General features: G+C 38.7%; 1 protein-coding gene across 4 annotated transcripts in view; it reads left to right on the forward strand.

Moving 5' to 3' along the window:
* Positions 1-20,061, forward strand: part of LOC126830306 (glycogenin-1) — a 280,407-nt gene that overhangs the window by 157,834 nt on the left and 102,512 nt on the right. For 3 of the 4 annotated variants that reach the window (XM_050560685.2, XM_050560679.2, XM_050560693.2), the window contains exon 6: positions 14,750-14,930. In XM_050560685.2, coding sequence (XP_050416642.1) covers positions 14,750-14,930 — 181 coding nt within the window. Of the gene's footprint in view, positions 1-14,749; positions 14,931-18,974; positions 19,106-20,061 lie in introns of those variants that run through there. The other variant, XM_050560694.2, reaches the window with a different exon arrangement.

A 20,061-nucleotide genomic window follows, 5' to 3' on the forward strand; every position in this document is an offset into this window, starting at 1 on the left:
GATATTATTCGGTGGTACCAAAAGGCCCCAAGTAAAGAAATATTGACAGCTTGATTCAAGAATTGACCATTTGAAAACACAGTTGTTAAATGGGACTTTAAGTATGGAGCAAATAAATCCTATTTAGTTGGGCTGTAAGATGTTATAATGTGTTAATTATTGTATTTTATTCTATATATCTTAACACAATTTTTGTGTGTAAATTATTTAATGCTATTTAATAAAAGCTATATTTGTTATAATCAATGCAGTTTTCTGCTTTAAGTGAGAAATGACTCTAGTTCATAACACCAGTTATCATATTAGTCATTAATCACCTCAGAATCTATATCCCCATACACACTAATTACAGAAAGGGTCTGTGTATACACGCCATTGTGAGCGATTCACTTTTTAGTCATCCGATGGTTATTTTGAAAATACACGTACAACACAAAGTCATAGATGTCCGCTGTGACAGTAAAGATTAATTATTTGATTGGTCGAATGCTATTGTTTCATTAATTCCCACCTGTGGCCACCTGTCTGGGTACTATATGAAACCATGTTTTTGAATACACATTCCGTTATTACAGTATGGATTAATGCTTTGATTGCTCAAATGCTATTGTTTTATCACTTCCCACCTGCATTATTTGTGATTGTTTTTAGTGTTTAGTGTGCATACATATACTATTCAAAAAAAGTAGGGGATATTTGATTTTTAAGTGTTATTAAAGTCACCTAATGAAACTGACGAAGAAACAAATGACAAAATGAAATGAAGTTCACATTCATCGATTTATTCCAAATGATCGTTAGACTAAGTAAGGCACAGACTGACCATTGTAAGGGTAAAATGATACCCAGGGTCAAACAGCAAAGTTACCACAGCATCACAACCAAGTCAGTAACGGGTAAATCCTCCTCTGTTTGCCAAACAAGCATTGATCCGACGTGGCATACTCCTAATGAGACGTCTAAGGTCATTTTGGTCCAGATTGTCCCATTCCTGTTGCAACGCAGCAGCAAGTTCTTGGACATTGGCAGGACGTTGTTGACGTTGACGTAACCTCTGTCCAAGCATGTCCCAGAATTGCTCGATGGGGGAGAGGTCGGGACTCAGTGCTGGCCAAGGTAATGTGGTGATGTTCTGTTGTTGGAGGTAACCTGTAACGATCCTGGCCCTGTGACATCTTGCGTTGTCATCCTGGAAGATGAAACGGCGGCCATGACGTCGTGCGAACGGCACAACATGGACTGCCAAGATGTTGTCCCGGTAGTACTGGCCTGTAACACGCCCTGCAACAACATGTAAAGCCGTTCTTCCAGCAACAGTGATGCCTCCCCACACCATAACAGAACCACCCCCAAATCGATCATGTCTGATGACGTTAACGTCTTGGAAGCGCTCGTTTCGACGACGCCACACCCTCCTACGTCTGTCCAAAAAATCAACAGTGAACCTTGACTCATCTGAAAACATCACATTGCTCCAGCGTCGATTATCCCAGTGTTGACGATCCCTACACCAACGACGTCTTGCCTGAATGTGATGATCTCTCAAACAAGGGATCACGTGAGGACGTCGGGCGCGAAGGTGACCCCTATGCAGTCGATTCCGAATCGTATGGCCACTCACTCTCACACCAGTGTCTGTTTGAAGACGAGCGCTGATCTGATTTGCTGTGATGACACGATTTCTCAAGGCCAAGGTACGGATAAATCGATCCTGGGCTTGAGTTGTCGATCTTGGTCGACCTGAGCGTGGTCTGTCTTGTACAGATTGTGTATCACGGTATCTGGACCATAGCCTGCTTATGACAGACTGAGAAACATTCATCGTCCGCGCCACAACCGCCTGTGTTGTGCCGATCTGTAGCATGCCAAGGGCACGTAACCTTTCATTTTGGGTAAGCCGACGCATATCAAAATTAAACTGATGTTTCCACCCTGGAATTCAATGCCACAATGACTGTAACATTCAAAGTCAGAGTCGTGCAAATCTTGGGTTGGACCCCCATGATGATCCCAAGCATCACCTGCATTCCATGCGGTAGCTATTGGTGCGTTTGGGCGTCACATGTAACTGGAAATGTTTCTTCTGTTAGGTTCTATAGTGACTTTTTTCGTAGTCATTTGCATATTTTAGTATTATGCCCCCAAAATCAAATATCCCCTACTTTTTTTGAACAGTATATAAATACATACAATTTGCTCTTTGTTATTAATTTATCACAGCTAAATATTTGTTTTGTTTGATTTATAAATCCGTTTCGGGAATGTTGATTTTGAGTTAGTACCCAACTTGACAGAAAAATATAACCCTGCTGTCCAATCCCCGTTATGTGGCCTCCCCGACACACATTATTTTTTTAATACCATACATGTACATATATTGTAATAGTGATAAATGTACCTTTGGTTTAATGCAATATGTTTTTTTTTTGTTCTGACACTATTTATTCAATAAATATTTACATATTATAAAAGTACACTATATGATAGGGTGACCCACCATAAATAAATATCTCCATATATCTCGACAATTTCGCCACAATATTTATATATATGCCAAGCCTCAAATCAGTTTCACACAATTATAGTCACTAAATAAACGATCATGTTTACTTAATAAGCTATGACCATTAATCATCTATAAATAATAGACTGAAAACTGGTTCCATGTGTCGTCCATAACATCCAGACACTTTTGAGTAAAAGATAGGTTACGTGCCCTTGTTTTGAAATGAGTCTCGCTTAACCAGTCTATCGACCATTCTAGGGCTGATTGACAGGTCGGGATAATCAAGACTACTTTTTTACGAAACATAACAGAAAGCTAGAACAAAAATTAAATTTAGAAATGAGCACGTTAGCTACCTCAACAATTGTTTTAAGAAGCTTTTAAAAGTAAAATGAAACTACTGCTAGTATCATGTTCCTGTCTAACCCGAGTGTTTCAGAGATATTATTTGTACTAAACCAAAAGATGCCGCTCTTAACGGTACAGTTAATGATAAAGCGATTTAAAAAATGAAACGAACGTAATTTCTAAATCTGCTGTAAGGGTTTTTCGTATATCAGTGTAATCACTCGCATCAACATCCACATATCAATTATTTTGGTTATAACACAAATCAAATCTCATCTTCGTGGGATGTTGTCATTATCAAAACCTCATCAAATCGTTGTAAATACTCCACAACAATCTATTCTTTTACCATTTGTATTTATTTCAGTGAAAGGGGTCGTTGATAACATTTCATCAATTTTCATTTTCTTGCAACGTTTGTATTATTAAAACCCACTAATCACTGTGTATACTCCACAACAACTTATCCATTAATCAATTAGTCAATTTTTTAGGTTAATTGGTATTATTACTTATTAGCGTACAATTAAATCAGATTACCATTAGGTACACGTAATTAAGTTACATCCCTGGTTTGTCATCATTAACTTAGCATTGTGGTGTACATGTATATATTGTCCTGTCATATTTTCATTTTTTATCATAGCTTGATAATGACTAGAGAAGCCTAGTCGAAACGTCGCTCAGTAAAAAGCAGTAATTGTATTCCATAGAATTGTGACCTGTATAATAACCAAGAAGTTTAATTTTACTGCTATTCAAAATCGTCAACAATAAATTTTTTACGGCTGTAATAGTTGATAGATTTGTAGAGAATTGCACGTGCCATGGCTATTTATAGTATCATACTGTCAGAAAGTTGGCCTCGACACGGCGAATGTGCACGCTTCAGTGGTAGTCTCGAACTATCAGCGGTTGACTGTATTTCTGTAGGTGCATGGGTCACCCTATATATGATTGTGGGATCTGAAAGCAAGCCAGGGCTTATATAAATTCATCTCCCGAGGAAATTATTTACAATAAAATATAAATACTTTGTATAAGATTGTAATCATAAATCGCAAACTGGTATAAAATTACAAGGTAAAAGTGTTTACTCTCATTTAATTAATCAAAACGTTATATTGGATATAGTATAAATCAGTTAAATTACGGAATGTAGTAGAAACGTAGTGGGGTTAGCAAAATTATTATCTGATGTTCATAGCACTTAAAGGGTATGCGAAACAATGGTTGTGCTAGTTGGAGAAAGAAAATATTCTTGCGATGGCCGGCATCTGGTGTGCGATGGTGTTAATTGGTTAGCCCCGTGTGACCTGTTTGAAAATGGGCGTCAGCTTGTCTATAGAGACTTACAGATAGCGACTTTTTGGCGCCAGTGAGAAGTCTCACAAGATTATCGTCGTGCAACATTACTTTGCGGGGTTGACTTCTCTGCTTGTGACGTCTACAGGTGGAACTTAACTATCTACCTTATTTTATTTTATTTTGTTCTTCCATTTTTTTTTGCTTCTTTTCTCTTCGATTCATTGTTAGGATACTATTTTTTCTTTTTTATATCAGATATAAGCTTATTTCCTTAATTCCTCCTTCTATTTTATTTTCTACATTTTTAATCTACTTTATTTAATCTACTTTATTTAATCTACTTTATTTAATCTACTTTATTTAGTTACCTTCCCCTCACCCTTTTTTACTTTTTGTTATTTGTTTTTTCATTCTCCCTATATACATGTACCAACTTCTTAACTCCATTTATTTATTTATTTTTATTTATTTTTCTTTCTCATCCTTTCAATATTTCCATTATTTTCCTTATCAGACTCTTCATTTATTTAACTATTCTACTCTTCTTTCTATCATCTAATACCAAACCTGATAACTGTTAAGTAAACTCATACAAGCAATAGGAACCCATAGTTAATTAGTATTAATAACACTGATTGACTAGCGGCTTTTTTGTGGAAAGGGTTAACGTCAGTTATACCAGCTTAAAACAACACTAACAATCTAAATTATTATTATAGTTACCAAGCCTCATAACTGTTAAGTAAACTCATACAAGCAATAGGAACCCATAGTTAATTAGTATTAATAACACTGATTGACTAGCGGCTCTTTGTGGAAAGGGTTAACAACAGTTATATCAGCTTACGCCATTAATTAACAACAGCATGCAACCTTAATCAACACTGTTCAGTCCCTCCTTTTGTTTTCGATTTTACTTTTCGGCAGCATAAGAACGATGGCGACAGAGGCTAGCTCACCCATGTCAATGGCTGACGCTTTTAAAAGCAGCCCTGCACCAAAGTTCTTTCCTGCGACAAAAAGGAGAGAAGAACAGACCCACGTCGTACTTGTGAGGCCACTGGAAGGTAAGTCCTTCCAAGGAGCCAAACTTACGGCCGTGGGCAAGGAATTGAAGAGTAAGTGGGGTATTATCAACATACCCGACATAAAGATCACAGTGCCGGGACATATTAGACTTGCCCTAAAAAGTAGGTCTGACATGGACCTAGCGCTGGCCCAGAACCTACTTCTCGGTATGACCGTGACGGTGTCCGAACCGTCCACCTTGTCAATAGACAAGGTGGTTGTTCATGGGATACCGGCCGAATATACCGGGGACGAAATTCTGGAGGATCTAATAGAGAGGGGGTACCAAGCAACCGAGGTATATCGGTTTAAAGTGGCCAAGGGGAAGGACCAGGGAAGCGTCGCCCTAACCTTCAAGAAAGGTACAGCGCCCGAGGCACTTAAAATCGTCTACCTCAACCGACGTACTCACCCCTATGTACAGAGGGTAAGGCAGTGCGCCAACTGTCAGAAGCTGGGGCACACAGTCAAGTACTGCAAAGGAAAGACTGTGTGCGCTCAGTGTGGGGGGAGTCATGCGGCGACCGTCTGCAGGGCGGGCATTCAAAAAAATTGTTCGAACTGTAAAGGCGGTCTCGCAGCGAACTCTCCCGAATGCCCGAAAATCCAGAACACCAAGGAAACTCTAAAGATCCGGGTAAAAGAGAAAGTAAGTTTCAATGAAGCCTCATTGATGCTGAAAAAGAAGGAAGGGAAGACAAAAGATATCAGGAATAGGGCTCCAGTTGCAAAACCAATTCCGGGGCCGATTCCATCGACATCCCAAACAACGCCGAAAAAAACCACCACGGCACCCAACCAAAAAGACAAACCAACACCAAAGAACAAGACCAAATCCAAGAAGTAAGAGGAATCGAAAACGAATGTTCATGAATCACACTTCATTCCTAAATTTAAAACGGAAAGTGGCTTCATGAACTTCATGATCGAGTTCCTCCAGGTGGCCGTGTCCAATGAGGATCAAACTACCAAGATGACAAACGTACTCGGCAAAATAAGGACACACATGGTCAACCCCGATGTCCTGTGTGTCATGATTAATTCAATCAACACGGTAAAAAAAAGATCAAGAGAAGAAGACGACGACGAAGAAACCACAAAAAGTGATCAAACGGCAAACCTCGCACTCCGTAGAAGGATATCTCATGTTCGTCACTACAGCACTGGCGATATGCCCAGTTGCTTGCTGGTTTTAACACCAAAGACGAACACTAATGAGGTACCTTCTATGGAATGTGAAACGCCAATTGACCAATAAATAGACAAGACAGAGAGGCATCCATCCGGACAGTCATCATGGCGGGCCAGGTAAAAGTTCTACAACTAAACCTTAATGGACTGGCCCCCAGATGTGCTGAGCTGAGAAAACACATCACCCGCAACCCCAAAGATGTAATATGCCTCCAAGAAACCAAGCTACTACCAACCAAGAACGACATCTACTTGCCCGGATACACTTGTCAGATGGCGGTGGTCTTGCCATCTACGTCAGTGATAACTTAAATTATATTTCTGTTTCGCTGGATGTAGAGGACCCTCTAAAAGCAATGGGCATAGCCATCACATTGAGCAATAATACAAAATTGACAATAGTGAATGTCTATGTACCCCCAGATGTCACGAGAAAACCAGTTGACTTCCAGTCACTTCTCGACCAGCTTCCGCAGGGCGAATTTGTGTTTTGCGAGGATTTCAACGCAAAACACATCCTGTGGGGGTCACCGAGGAATGACTGTCGGGGGATTAGCTATGCTCAATAATAGAAGAGAACGACCTATGCGTACTGAACGACGAGTGCCCTACTTTTGTTGGAGGAAATGCCCCACCTTCACATCTGGATCTCACGCTCTGTACGCTGGGTATGGCAAACCGCTGCGACTGGCAAGTACACGAAGATGAAACACTTGGCAGCGACCATCTACTGATAGAACTCTGCATCCAATGTGAAACAACCAGGGAAGTCTATAACGGGAAACCCAATTGGAAAATAAAAGAGGCTGATTGGGCTAACTTCCGTGTAGGCTGCCTTGGGTGGAATGAAGAAGACATCATCGATGCCAACATCGACGTGTACGCAGCTAACATCACGAGTGCTATTATAGGTGCCGCAGACGACTCCATTCCCAAGACTTCTGGAGGGCAATCAAGGATTAGAAAACCTTGGTGGTCACCAGAATGTCAGAAGGCGGTTAACGAAAGAAAGAATGCACTACGTCTACGGAAACGCCACTACAATGAAGTCAATCACCAAAACTACCTGAAGTTGAAATACGCCGCAAGAGACACCATCCGGAAGGCACAAAGCGGACACTGGATGACATTCTGTAATGCGTTGAATCAAAACACGCAAACAGGTGCCGCCTGGAAGAAGCTGAACTCCATGAACGGGAAGCGCAGATCATTCAACATACCAAACCTAAAGAATGGAGATGAGTACGGCAATGAAAAGGCAGATCTACTTGCAAAAGCTTTCGCTGACGCAAGCAGGGACGAAAACCAATCACCAGAGTTGCTGAAGAGAAAGGAAATCTTTTACTCACAGCACCCTTCATTAGAAATTGAACCTAATGAAGGGGCTAAACCAATCAATCTACCCTTCTCTGAGGAGGAGTTAAATAAGGCTCTTTCCCTCAAGAAGGATAGTGCGGCTGGTGAGGACAAAGTAAAGTACTCGATGATCAGGAAGTCGGGGAGTTGCCCCTATCCCTAAGAAGAAAAGAACTAGCGACAAGGTACTGGGCTAAGATCTCGCAACTGGGCGAAAGATCCCCAACCTTTGTCAGTCTAAAAAATACAAGATATGTGAGAGATCCTAGAAAGAAAAGCTTCCGCCAGGGTATCAGGGAAACAATCAAGGAACTGCGACTGGGGGAGCTCGTGATAAATGAACACGACCCCCCAGTGATCCCCCAGTGATCGCCCCTTGGACGCTCCCTATACCGCCGGTAAATCTAGATCTACTACAGAAAACCGACAAGAAAAACAACCTCACTGCTGCACATGCTTGCTCTCTAGAACACCTGGAAGACAACTGGCCAAACGGGGAACAGGGAATAAGCAGGAAACTGCCCAATAACTGTTCGGTGTACACTGCAGAGCTTGTGGCCATTCGTGACGCTATATCATGGATTTCCCATCAAAAGACTAGTAAGTTCGTCATTCCAAGCGACTCTCTGAGCAGTCTGATTTCAATCCAAAATGACAACTGGGACTCAAGACCAGAAGTCATTTTGGAAATCAGGCAGCTGTACCAGAGGGTTTTAGAGAAGGGAAGCAAAGTAGAACTCGTGTGGATTCCATCACATGTCAACATTAGAGGAAACGAGGAGGCAAATCGACTCGCCAATGAAGGTCTCAAGGACACAGCACCACTCCGCACCATAGACTACAGCACCACGGTAATCTACAGTATGGTCAAAAGACAGGTCAATTCAATCTGGGAATTAAATCTCGTTGAACGGCTGGATAACAAGATCTACACAATGACAACACTCAATCACCCTAGAAGAGATATTTGTAGACTTATATCGAAGCTAAGGATGAAAGAGCGGCTGCGAGACTACAAACACCAAGTCATCATCTGTGAATGCGGAGAAGAATATACCGCCAACCATGTCCTGGTAGACTGCGAGGTATACGAGGAGGAGAGAAGGAAACTAGTGAGAACAATGGAGACCAACAACATACCATTCAACAATAAGAACCTACTCTTCCCGAGACCAGATCTGAAACTGCAAATCTTCGAACAAATCCACGCCCTAATGGACACAGTTGGACTAAGTAGAATAGTGAAGTAAGAGGGGGTCACGGTTAGACGGGCCCGGCATCTAAACACTAAACTACATAGGGGATTTATACCAAACTGGCAGGACGGACTCGGCATCTAAACACTATTCCACCAAAAACAGACACCAAACCTACAGAGTGGGATAGTGGAGTAAGGGGAGGTCACGATAAGACGGGCCTGGCACCTAAACACAAACCCCACAAAGATGACATCTACCGAACTAGCAGGATAGTGGAGTAAGGGGAAGTTACGGTCAGACGAACTTGGCACCTAAACACTATTCCGCAAATAAAACTGATACCAAACCCAGAGAGTGGGACAGTGGAGTAAGGGTAGGCCACGATAAGACAGGCCTGGCACCTAAACACTAACCCCAAACGATGACATCTACCAATCCAGAAGCAGACGAGATCATCTACCAAACGATATGTTTTGTATTAAATAAAGGGAAGAACTTCCCACTAAACCAAATCCATGGCCTAAGGCCAAATGGAAAGATTGCAAAATCATATTCTAAAAAACAGGAATCAGCTTCGGCTCTCCTATGTCTTGTCTGCGATATCACTTATGTGGAAGCAGACGTTAAACACCAAGAACGAACGAACGATACATTACCTTGTCTGCGATATCACCTTGGTGGAAGCGGACGTAAAATACAACTAACTAACAACAACAGATACATTACCTGGGATGTGTGCTTGTCTGCGATATCACTTCTGTGGAAGCGAACGTTAAAACAACAGGTAGTAGTGGGATGTGGGTGACTTGTCTACGATATCACCTCAGGTGGAACTGGTTGTAAAACTCCAGGAACGAACGAACGTATGGGATTTGATTTACGGCTTTCCAAATGTATAATTACCTCAGACGTGATTTACCAATTTTTGATGTATTCGCACTTTATATGCAAATAATCGTAACATTGGATGTGATTTACCGACTTGTGATGTATTTGTCAATGGTGGAATCATTATTTTTTTAAATGGATAATGGATAATAATACTACGGTATCCTTTTGATACTGTTGGAAGCCATTCCTGTAGCTTTGTCTGAAAATGAGCGACATCTTGTATAGAGATCGACTATTTGGCGCCAGTGAAAAAGTCTCACGAGATTATCACAGTGACACGTGTACATTGCCAGGTCTTCTAGCAACGTGTACAGGTGGAAGGCTATTTTCATTCTTTGGTGATTTAAATTTGTCTGCGATATCAGACATTAAATGGATAATGGATAATAATACTACGGTATCCTTTTGATACTGTTGGAAGCCATTCCTGTAGCTTTGTCTGAAAATGAGCGACATCTTGTATAGAGATCGACTATTTGGCGCCAGTGAAAAAGTCTCACGAGATTATCACAGTGACACGTGTACATTGCCAGGTCTTCTAGCAACGTGTACAGGTGGAAGGCTATTTTCATTCTTTGGTGATTTAAATTTGTCTGCGATATCACCTTGGTGGAAGCGGACGTAAAATAGAACTAACTAACAACAATTAAAGAAAATACATTACCTGGGAAGTGCTTTACCGATTTCCAATGGTATAATAACCTTGGACGTGATTTACCGGTTTTTTATGTATTTGTCAATGGTGGAATCATATTTTTTTAATGGATAATGGATAATAATACTAGACCACGGTAAGGCGAGCATCGATGGTTGTGCATTTTCTTTTTATATTCACCTTTTCTATTCGTAATTCATACGTAAATAATCAAAATCAAAATAAGCAATCGGATAAACGACTTGCGGGAAATTAAACGCTTCGTCTAATATTTAAACCCTGTAGATAAATTCATCGGGTGTTAATTTTTTTACGCGTCTCGGGAAATTAAAGTGCTCGGCTAGTAATTAAACCAATTAGATAAGTAAACGGATACCTCATTTCTAAACACCTCTCGGAGAAATTCAACGATGTACCTTTAAATTAAACGATAGTACTAATTAAACGATTTTTGTAATTTTCAAGCGTTATTATCAATTATCAAACGATGTTTTGAAATTAAACTGTATGCATCGTTATTCGCACTAAAACAACCATATTAAACGATACCAATCTTAGAGTGCAGATTAACTCTGGATTAGCGGCAAAATATGACATCAAAGTCTGCCGGCATTCCGGGAACACCCCCCCTTGCATGACCCCAAAGTTTGATTGGCTTCCTCCTAATTACTCTTCATCAATCACAGCAGTGTTTAAATTCCTTGATTTGAAAATGTTATTATTCTATGGGGCAGTGTTTAAAATTTACGTTGGTCCGTTGGACCAGCGCCAATAAATAACTGGACGGGCCGACATCTTTTTATTTTGAAGATGGTGGGTCGCCCCTCTGAGCCGACTGTTTTTGTCATGGATATTTTGTTCATGGTTCTATCAAATTCTCCTTTGAAAATATTTATATTGCCCCTATTTATATCCGAAATATATTTTATCCAGATATTTAACAGTATTTCATTACCGGAAATGAAAATAAGATTGTCCACTGAGAGAAATTATTGTTGTAGGTGTGAGGTCGTGCTTGCAAATATCAGCACGCTCCCAGAGTTCGGCAGAATATTATTTAACCATTTTGATCAAGTGTGCAATAGATGAGTGTATGTTCCGATATTGAATACACATGCATAATCCGGCATATTATATTCCTTCAACGGTGAGATCCAAACATGTATGCTACTAAACTAGGTCAGCCTCACTACCGGTAACAATATAATTCCAGCTAGGTAAAACAAGTGGCCTTTCCCGCCATTCTTTCTAACTCCCGTGATTTAATAGCAGACTTGATTATCAAGACTATTTCTTTAATGAAGAGTTCACTATCGCACTGGAGACCCAAGTCTCAAAATCAGGCACGTGCAATGTCATATAGGAAGAATAACAAAGAGTTTATCGTTCCATAAATATAGGCTATTCCAACGTGGACATCAGGTCAGTTTAATAATGATGAAAAAAATGAAGTGTCGTCTACCGAAAAGCACTGATAGTTTACTTTCATGTTGAAACAGGTCACGGTCTTTCATTTCACAGTTCCACACACGTCATGATGAATGAAACAAATCAAATGATTGTTGCTACCGGAAAGTAAATGTAATAAGTTTATTGAAATGTAAGACATGTTAATCAATGTTTTGTAAGACCTTAAACGCCAGTTTCATTTCATTTCATTTATATGCACAATATTTTCTGTTAATTTTCGGAGAATGTGAAGGGCCATTTTAATCTCCAGATTTCTATGTGAATGGAATTTCGAGATACAATGTCAGTACTATAAAGTAGACCTACATATAATCACTCTGCGATATTACCTCGGTGGAAGCGGCCGTAAAATACAACTAACTCACACAATCACTAAAATTATTACAAGTGAATATTTATTATTACAGAAAAAATAAATATCAAGCCTGGGGTGGAATGATTTTTATACGCCCACATTTTCATGTGGACGTATATTGTCGTCGCCCCTGTCCGTCCGACCGTCCACAATTGTTTGTGAACAGTGTACAGGTCACAATTTTTATCCGATTTCAATGAAACTTGAAATATAGGTTTATCACCGTAAGATCTCGGTTCCTTTCGATATTGGCATGTATCGGACTGTAACTTCATGGATTATGACCCCTGATTGTACGAAAAATCACGTGTTTAACTTGTGATTTTTATCCGATTTGGTTTAAACTTGAAATGTATGCTTATAACCCAAAGATCTTGGTTCCTTTCGATTTCGCGCATATCGGACCGTAACTTCCTGAATTATGGCCCCCGATTGTACGAAAAATCGCGTTTTTAGCTTGTAGACCCTATAGAGGTCACAATTTACAACTGATTTAAAAAAACGTATTAATACATCACCGTTAAATCCTAAGGAAGGCTGCCGTTCGTTCTCAAATAGCGTAAAAAGATGGTATATCAAGGTTGTGGACCCTATAGAGGGCCTCAATTTTTATCCAATTTTGTTGAAACTTGAAATGTAAGTTTATAACCCAAAGATCTCGGTTCCTTTAGATATTCGCGCATATCAGACCGTAACTTCCTGAATTATGGCTCCTGATTGTACGAAAAATCACTTTCTTTTTAGCTTGTTCTCTATCCATCTCTTGAAAATGTGGGCGTATCCTGCCTGGCAGCCGCTGGTTTCTTTCTATACACGAAGTATAAACATTAAATCCTTCAAAAGTTAAAATTGTATTGTGAACAGTCAATCAATATTGAATACATATATTTTAACTTTTAACCAGAGCCCTGTTTCACAAAAACTTAAACTAAAATCACTAAAATAGATTTTAACTAAAATCAAAATGAAATTTTGAATTTTATGCGTTTCACGAAGATCAGTTGTAACTTAAAATGCAATTTTAATAGATTTTAGTTAAAATTGCTTGCGCCCGTGCAGTTCACAATTCTAGCGAGGGCACTTAGAATGTAAGCCTATACGCTTCGGAACTTAGAACTGTTACCAGGTTGAACTAACTTACATTCGCTTTCGTGACCTTGGCATTTGATTTACTCGCAGGCTTCAATGGTAATAATGTGTATTGATAAACGAAATCGCTTGACTTTCGAAGTTTTATGGTATTTTGGATAACAGAAACTATTGAGACTCAAACGATTAATCTAGACTAAAGTATTGTCAAATTTTAAAAGTATTTAACAACTTTTAAACTTATACACAAAATAGCCAATGTTCCGATGCCTAGATTTGAAAGGTCAGTCCCATGGACCCTTTCAATAATACTTTGAAAATGCCTTATTGGATAATGCCTATCTATCTTACTAAATTAAATTTTTGTTTTTTCAAATATAAAATGCCCTCGACTCCTATATAAATCATCATAATCCGAAAACCATAAATGCTTTGCCTATGACGTGTCTTATAGTATTATAGGACTGGCGGGGTTTCGATTCCCCGGTTGTACGTGAGGGGGAGTAGGGTGGCCCGTCCAACCTCGTGGGTTTTCTCCGGGTCCTCCAGTTTCCTGCAGCTACTAAAGACCCCTATGTGCAAGCAAATTATTGAAATATTGAACCATGTGTTAGTCCCCAAATGACCTAGTTTGTGTCGAGTTGACCTTAAACACTCTCTCTTTTAGTTTTTTTTTTTTGAAAAGAGTATAATTTATATTTGGATCATATGGTAATATATAAAATAGTATGATAGTATGTTTAAATTATATGACCCGGGCCATTGGCAATATTATCATTATTCCAAATATATCTATATGTAGCAATAGAACTAAAAAACGTAGCTCTAATCAATGTTTGTTAATGTCGTGATTTTAAGTTAGGAGAGGGTGACGGCTGTCCTAAGTTAAAATTGATTTTAGTTAAAATTGTCCCTAAAATAGTTTTGTGAAACGCCACTATTTTAAGTTAAGATAAAATTTTAACTTACAATATTATTTTAGTGGATTTTATCTAAAATGCTTAAAATCGTTTTGTGAAACGTATCTATCTTACGTTTAAGACTATTTTAAGGAGATTTAAGTTTTTGTGAAACCGGGCCCTGCCCCAAATGGCTGTAGAAGACACCTACGGAACTTAGAAATTCAAGGCATTTGGGGTAGTGTACGTGTGTTTTGTTAATATTTATGGGGCACACAAAAGTTAATGTTAGGACCTACAACTTTCATGAATGGCGTCTGCCAGCGGGTGCAATTGGCTTACAACTTTTCTGGCCGAATTTTAAACACTGCTATGGGGTAACAATATGTTCTAAAATCTGGGTTTTTTTTTCAGATTTAGAAATGATATAAGAATAATTCACTTTATTGGTGAAGTGAAACCTTGGAATCATGCCTATAATACTAAGACTGGCAAGGTACAAATGTTATCAGATAGTGGACATAATCAGGACTTCCTTCAGTTGTGGTGGGATATATTCATGAGTTGTGTTCAAGTAGCTTTAGATCCAAACTTGGTAAGTTTAATTGGCTTTATATATTATGACAATCAAGGTTCTCATTTCAATCATGTTAGATTTGCTAGTAAAATTAACTGACAAATTTACCTGTCAGTCAATTTAAGGACAATGTTGGTGTCAGCCAATATAACATATGTGATAGAACTGGTTAACACATTCCAGATATAATATTAACACAGAGATCATTGCTACGGTAGATGCTTAACGAAGATTTGAAAAAACTGAAAGTGACGAAAGCAAAAGGAAAACACAAGTAATCCTTAAATGTATCTGACTGCATGTAAGAGCGATAACAGACGAAATGTTGTAATATTATACAGTGCGAGGATATCTGTTTGAAATTAACAATTCATAAAAAGAATTGACTGTCATGAGATAAGAGAAAGCGAGAAAATTAGTAAAAAGTCTGTGTATTCCCTTGTTTTTATTATACGCCCACATTTTCATGTGGACGTATATTGTCGTCGCCCCTGTCTGGACGTCCGTCCGTCCACAATTGTTTGTGAACAGTCTACAGGTCACAATTTTTATCTGATTTCAATGAAACTTGAAATATAGGTTTATCACCCTAAGATCTCGGTTCCTTTCAATATTGGCATGTATCTTCATGGATTATGGCCCCTGATTGTACGAAAAATCATGTTTTTAGCTTGTGAACACTGTAGAGGTCACAATTTTTATACGCCCACATTTTCATTTGGACGTATATTGTCGTCGCCCCTGTCCGTCCGTCCGTCTGTCCGTCCACAATTGTTTGTGAACAGTCTACAGGTCACAATTTTTATCTGATTTCAATGAAACTTGAAATATAGGTTTATCACCCTAAGATCTCGGTTCCTTTCAATATTGGCATGTATCTTCATGGATTATGGCCCCTGATTGTACGAAAAATCATGTTTTTAGCTTGTGAACACTGTAGAGGTCACAATTTTTATACGCCCACATTTTCATTTGGACGTATATTGTCGTCGCCCCTGTCCGTCCGTCCGTCTGTCCGTCCACAATTGTTTGTGAACAGTCTACAGGTCACAATTTTTATCTGATTTCAATGAAACTTGAAATATAGGTTTATCACCCTAAGATCTCGGTTCCTTTCAATATCGGCATGTATCTTCATGGATTATGGCCCCTGATTGTACGAAAAATCATGTTTTTAGCTTGTGAACACTGTAGAGGTCACAATTTTTATACGCCCACATTTTCATTTGGACGTATATTGTCGTCGCCCCTGTCCGTCCGTCCGTCTGTCCGTCCACAATTGTTTGTGAACAGTCTACAGGTCACAATTTTTATCCGATTTCAATGAAACTTGAAATATAGGTTTATCACCCTAAGATCTCTTTTCTTCATGGATTATGGCCCCTGATTGTATGAAAAATCACGTTTTTAGCTTGTGAACACTGTAGAGGCCACAATTTTTATCTGATTTGGTTCAAACTTGAAATGTATGCTTATAACCCAAAGATCTCAATTCCTTTCGATGTTTGCGCATATCGGAATAACTTCCTGAATTATGGCACCTGATTGTACGAAAAAGTCACGTTTTTAGCTTGTGGACCCTATAGAGGTCATACTTTTTATTCGATTTAAAAAAACGTATTATTATATCACCGTTACATCCTAAGGATGACTGAGTTCGAATTTTGTGAAAATCTGCCCAAAACTGACAGACAAAATGGCCGCCCTTCGTTCTCAAATAGCGTAAAAATATGGTATATCAAGGTTGTGGACCCTATAGAGGTCATAATTTTTATCCGATTTTGTTGAAACTTGAAATGTATGTTTATAACCCAAAGATCTCGGTTCCTTTCAATATTCGCGCATATCAGACCGTAACTTCCTGAATTATGGCCCCTGATTGTACGAAAAATCGCGTTTCTAGTTTGTGGACCCTAGAGAGGTCATAATTTTTATTCGATTTAAAAAATCGTATTGTTATATCACCGTTACACCTTAACCCTCTCGTTACGTAAGCGCCCGTAACGTCATGTACGGGATCGCCCGATGTCGCCCGAAATGACCGTCGGTAAAACTCGGTAACTTTCGACTCGTAACGAAAGTCTCACGTGACATACGACAACTGGAGTGTACTGTAAACATATCAGTAGTCAAAATGGCGGGCTCCGTGAAAAATTTTTATCAAACAGTTTTGCGTAAAAATGAATTTATTTTGTTGAATTTTTTAATGGCGTCATCGGATTCAGACGGCGATTTTAATGGATTTGTTTCTTATGACGTTGAATGTGCCGAATTGAAACAAAAAGAGGTGATAAATGGCCGTGAATTAGATGATAATTTTGACGATGAAAGTGACATTGAAATTGAACAAGAACTGGATTACGATTCTTCTGAAGGCTCTAGCAGCGAAAATGATGAGTTTGAGGAGGTTTTAGATAGGGACGATCTCGAATGGAGTCCGATAACTCGCAAGGTAATTGTTAAACGTTTTTCAGCAAAACAAGGACCGACAAATTTTCCAAATGTAGGTCAGATTGACATAGTTGATGGTGCCGGGGATGGTTCCAAGTTGCCTCCAGCTTCCGCATATTTCGATCAGTTGATTCCTAATACTTTTTGGGAGACATTGCAATTAGAAACAAACCGTTATTCATCCCAAAATGGACGTAATGTAAATATATCAGAGGATGAACTGAAAACTTTTATAGGTATTACAATGCTGATGGGGTTGATTGTTTTGCCGTCCCTAAAACAATATTGGTCGTCAGACCCCTCGTTGAATAGCGACTTCATTAGGAAGAGCATGTCTCGCGACAGATATTTTGCCATTCAAAGAGATTTACATCTCACTGATTCTACTAAACAGCCAGCTAAGGGAGAAGATAGTTTTGATCGTTTGTATAAAGTAAGACCCATGATAGACATATGCAAAAAATCTTTTAGAGAACAATATGATCCTCCACAAAATATAAGCATTGATGAGGGCATGGTTAAGTATAAGGGACGCCTCGGGTTTGTACAATATATGCCAATGAAACCCACGAAAAGAGGTATAAAAGTTTGGATCGCTGCTGCGTCGGATACCGGCTATGTTCATGCCTTCAATGTTTACACTGGCAAAAACCTTGATGGAGTGCAAGAAAAAAATCTTGGACATAAAGTTGTAATGGACCTGATGGACACAATGTTATATGAGTATAGACATATTTATTTTGATAATTTTTTCACTAGTGTTGATTTAGCAATCGAACTCCTGAATAAAAAGACGTACTGCTGTGGTACTATTCGGTCCAATAGGAAATACTATCCACTATCAAACGTTCATAAACTAAAGGCAGTACAAAAATCATGCAGAGTAACAACTTGATCGCGACAGCATGGCAGGATAAAAAGACGGTGCACATTCTGTCTACGAACTGTGATGCTGAAATGTCTTTAGTACAACGCAAAACACGAGCTGGAACTGTTGAAAATGTTTCAAAACCGCTCTGTATTATTAATTATAATAAATGTATGGGTGGAGTAGACTTGGGTGACCAGCTCCGACAATACTACTCATTTGGTCGTACCAGTCTCAAATGGTGGCGCTATTTGTTTTACTTTCTATTGAATGTTGAAGTGTAAACAGCTTTTTGATTTATAAGCTTCATATGAAATCACTTGGTAAAACCCCCATGACCCAGTTAGAATATCGTCATTCTTTGGCTAAATGTTTGATTGGTGGAGCTGTTTCGAAGAGTTTTAGACGTACCCCAAAAAGGAAATTGGAAAAGGTGTTCGATGAAAAAAACCTATCTGGTCATTCGCTTGTACATTTTTCTGGGCGCAAACGTGTGTGTGTTTTTTGCAGTGCCTCAGGAAAACGCGCCGCAAGTGGTAGAGGGGTCCAATCCTCATTCGGGTGCAATATATGTTCTGTGAATTTGTGCAAAACATGCTTTCCACTGTATCATGCAGCTCAGTCAAAATAAACATTTGCAACAGTGAACTTGCACCAAAGATTTGTTGATAATTTTACTGATTTTAAAATGAACTGATTTTAAAGTGAACTATGTTTTAATTTTTAATTTTTATTTATTTCAGAGTTATGTTACACAGTTTACATTTTTGAAATTTGAAGTTTGAGTTCAGATGTTTGAGTTATAAAGTTCGAGTTCAGTTTACAAGTTTGAAAGATATAGTACATGTATAAAGATGGTTTTATAAACTCTATGGTGTTTCTCATTTTTTCCCAGGAATGTTTCTGGATATCTGCCTTAGCAAATACATGTATACATGTAGGCCACAGACTTACCTAGTAGAAATAACATGAATCCAATCCATTGAAGTTGCCACCCGAATTTGATGATGGCACTCCGAAACTCAACAAAGAATTGTTTATTTTTGTATATTGGGCTTTTTCAATTGTGTGTAATAAATGTTAACACCATTAAGCCCTTTAAAACTACAGCTTCGTACATTAATATTAAGTTAAACAAGTCAAAGTAAGTAAAATATGTGGACACCCTAACGGTTTCATCCGTCGCGACGATCACAGTACGGTCGACGACTTTGTCGCTCTTTAACTAAATGTTTGCCATTTTTTTATTTACCATCAGATTTTCAAAAATAATGTACCATTTTGAAGGAAATTGAATTCTCCTTAAAATGGAATTAACTTGTCAGATTAATTTTGAACTTTGTAGCATTAAGTTTTTCTCCAAAGGTTATCTTTAAAAAATGTTCACAATTTATTTCCGATACATCTTATGATACCTAAGTAGTGATCAGAGATACATATTTCTAGTTGACTCCATTGGAAAGAGAATTTAATTTCCTTTCAGAAAATCATAACTTGTCTTCTTTCAAAGTTGATAGGTTTTGAGCTATAATCATATGAACATTTCGCATATTTTTACGTTTTTTCTGAATATTGTCAGGATTTGGCGTCATACATTTTAAAACTCACTAGTAATGAAAGGGTTAAGGATGGCTGAGTTCGACTTTCGTGAAAATCGGTCCAAAACTGACAGACAAAATGGCCGCCCTTCGTTCTCAAATAGCGTAAAAATATGGTATATCAAGGTTGTGGACCCAATAGACGTCACAATTTTTATCCGATTTTGTTGAAACTTGACATGTAAGTTTATAACCCAAAGATCTTGGTTCCTTTCGATATTCGCGCATATCG

This window comes from Patella vulgata, chromosome 1 (genome assembly GCF_932274485.2).
Source record: "Patella vulgata chromosome 1, xgPatVulg1.2, whole genome shotgun sequence".
Classification (NCBI taxonomy): Eukaryota; Metazoa; Mollusca; class Gastropoda; family Patellidae; genus Patella; species Patella vulgata.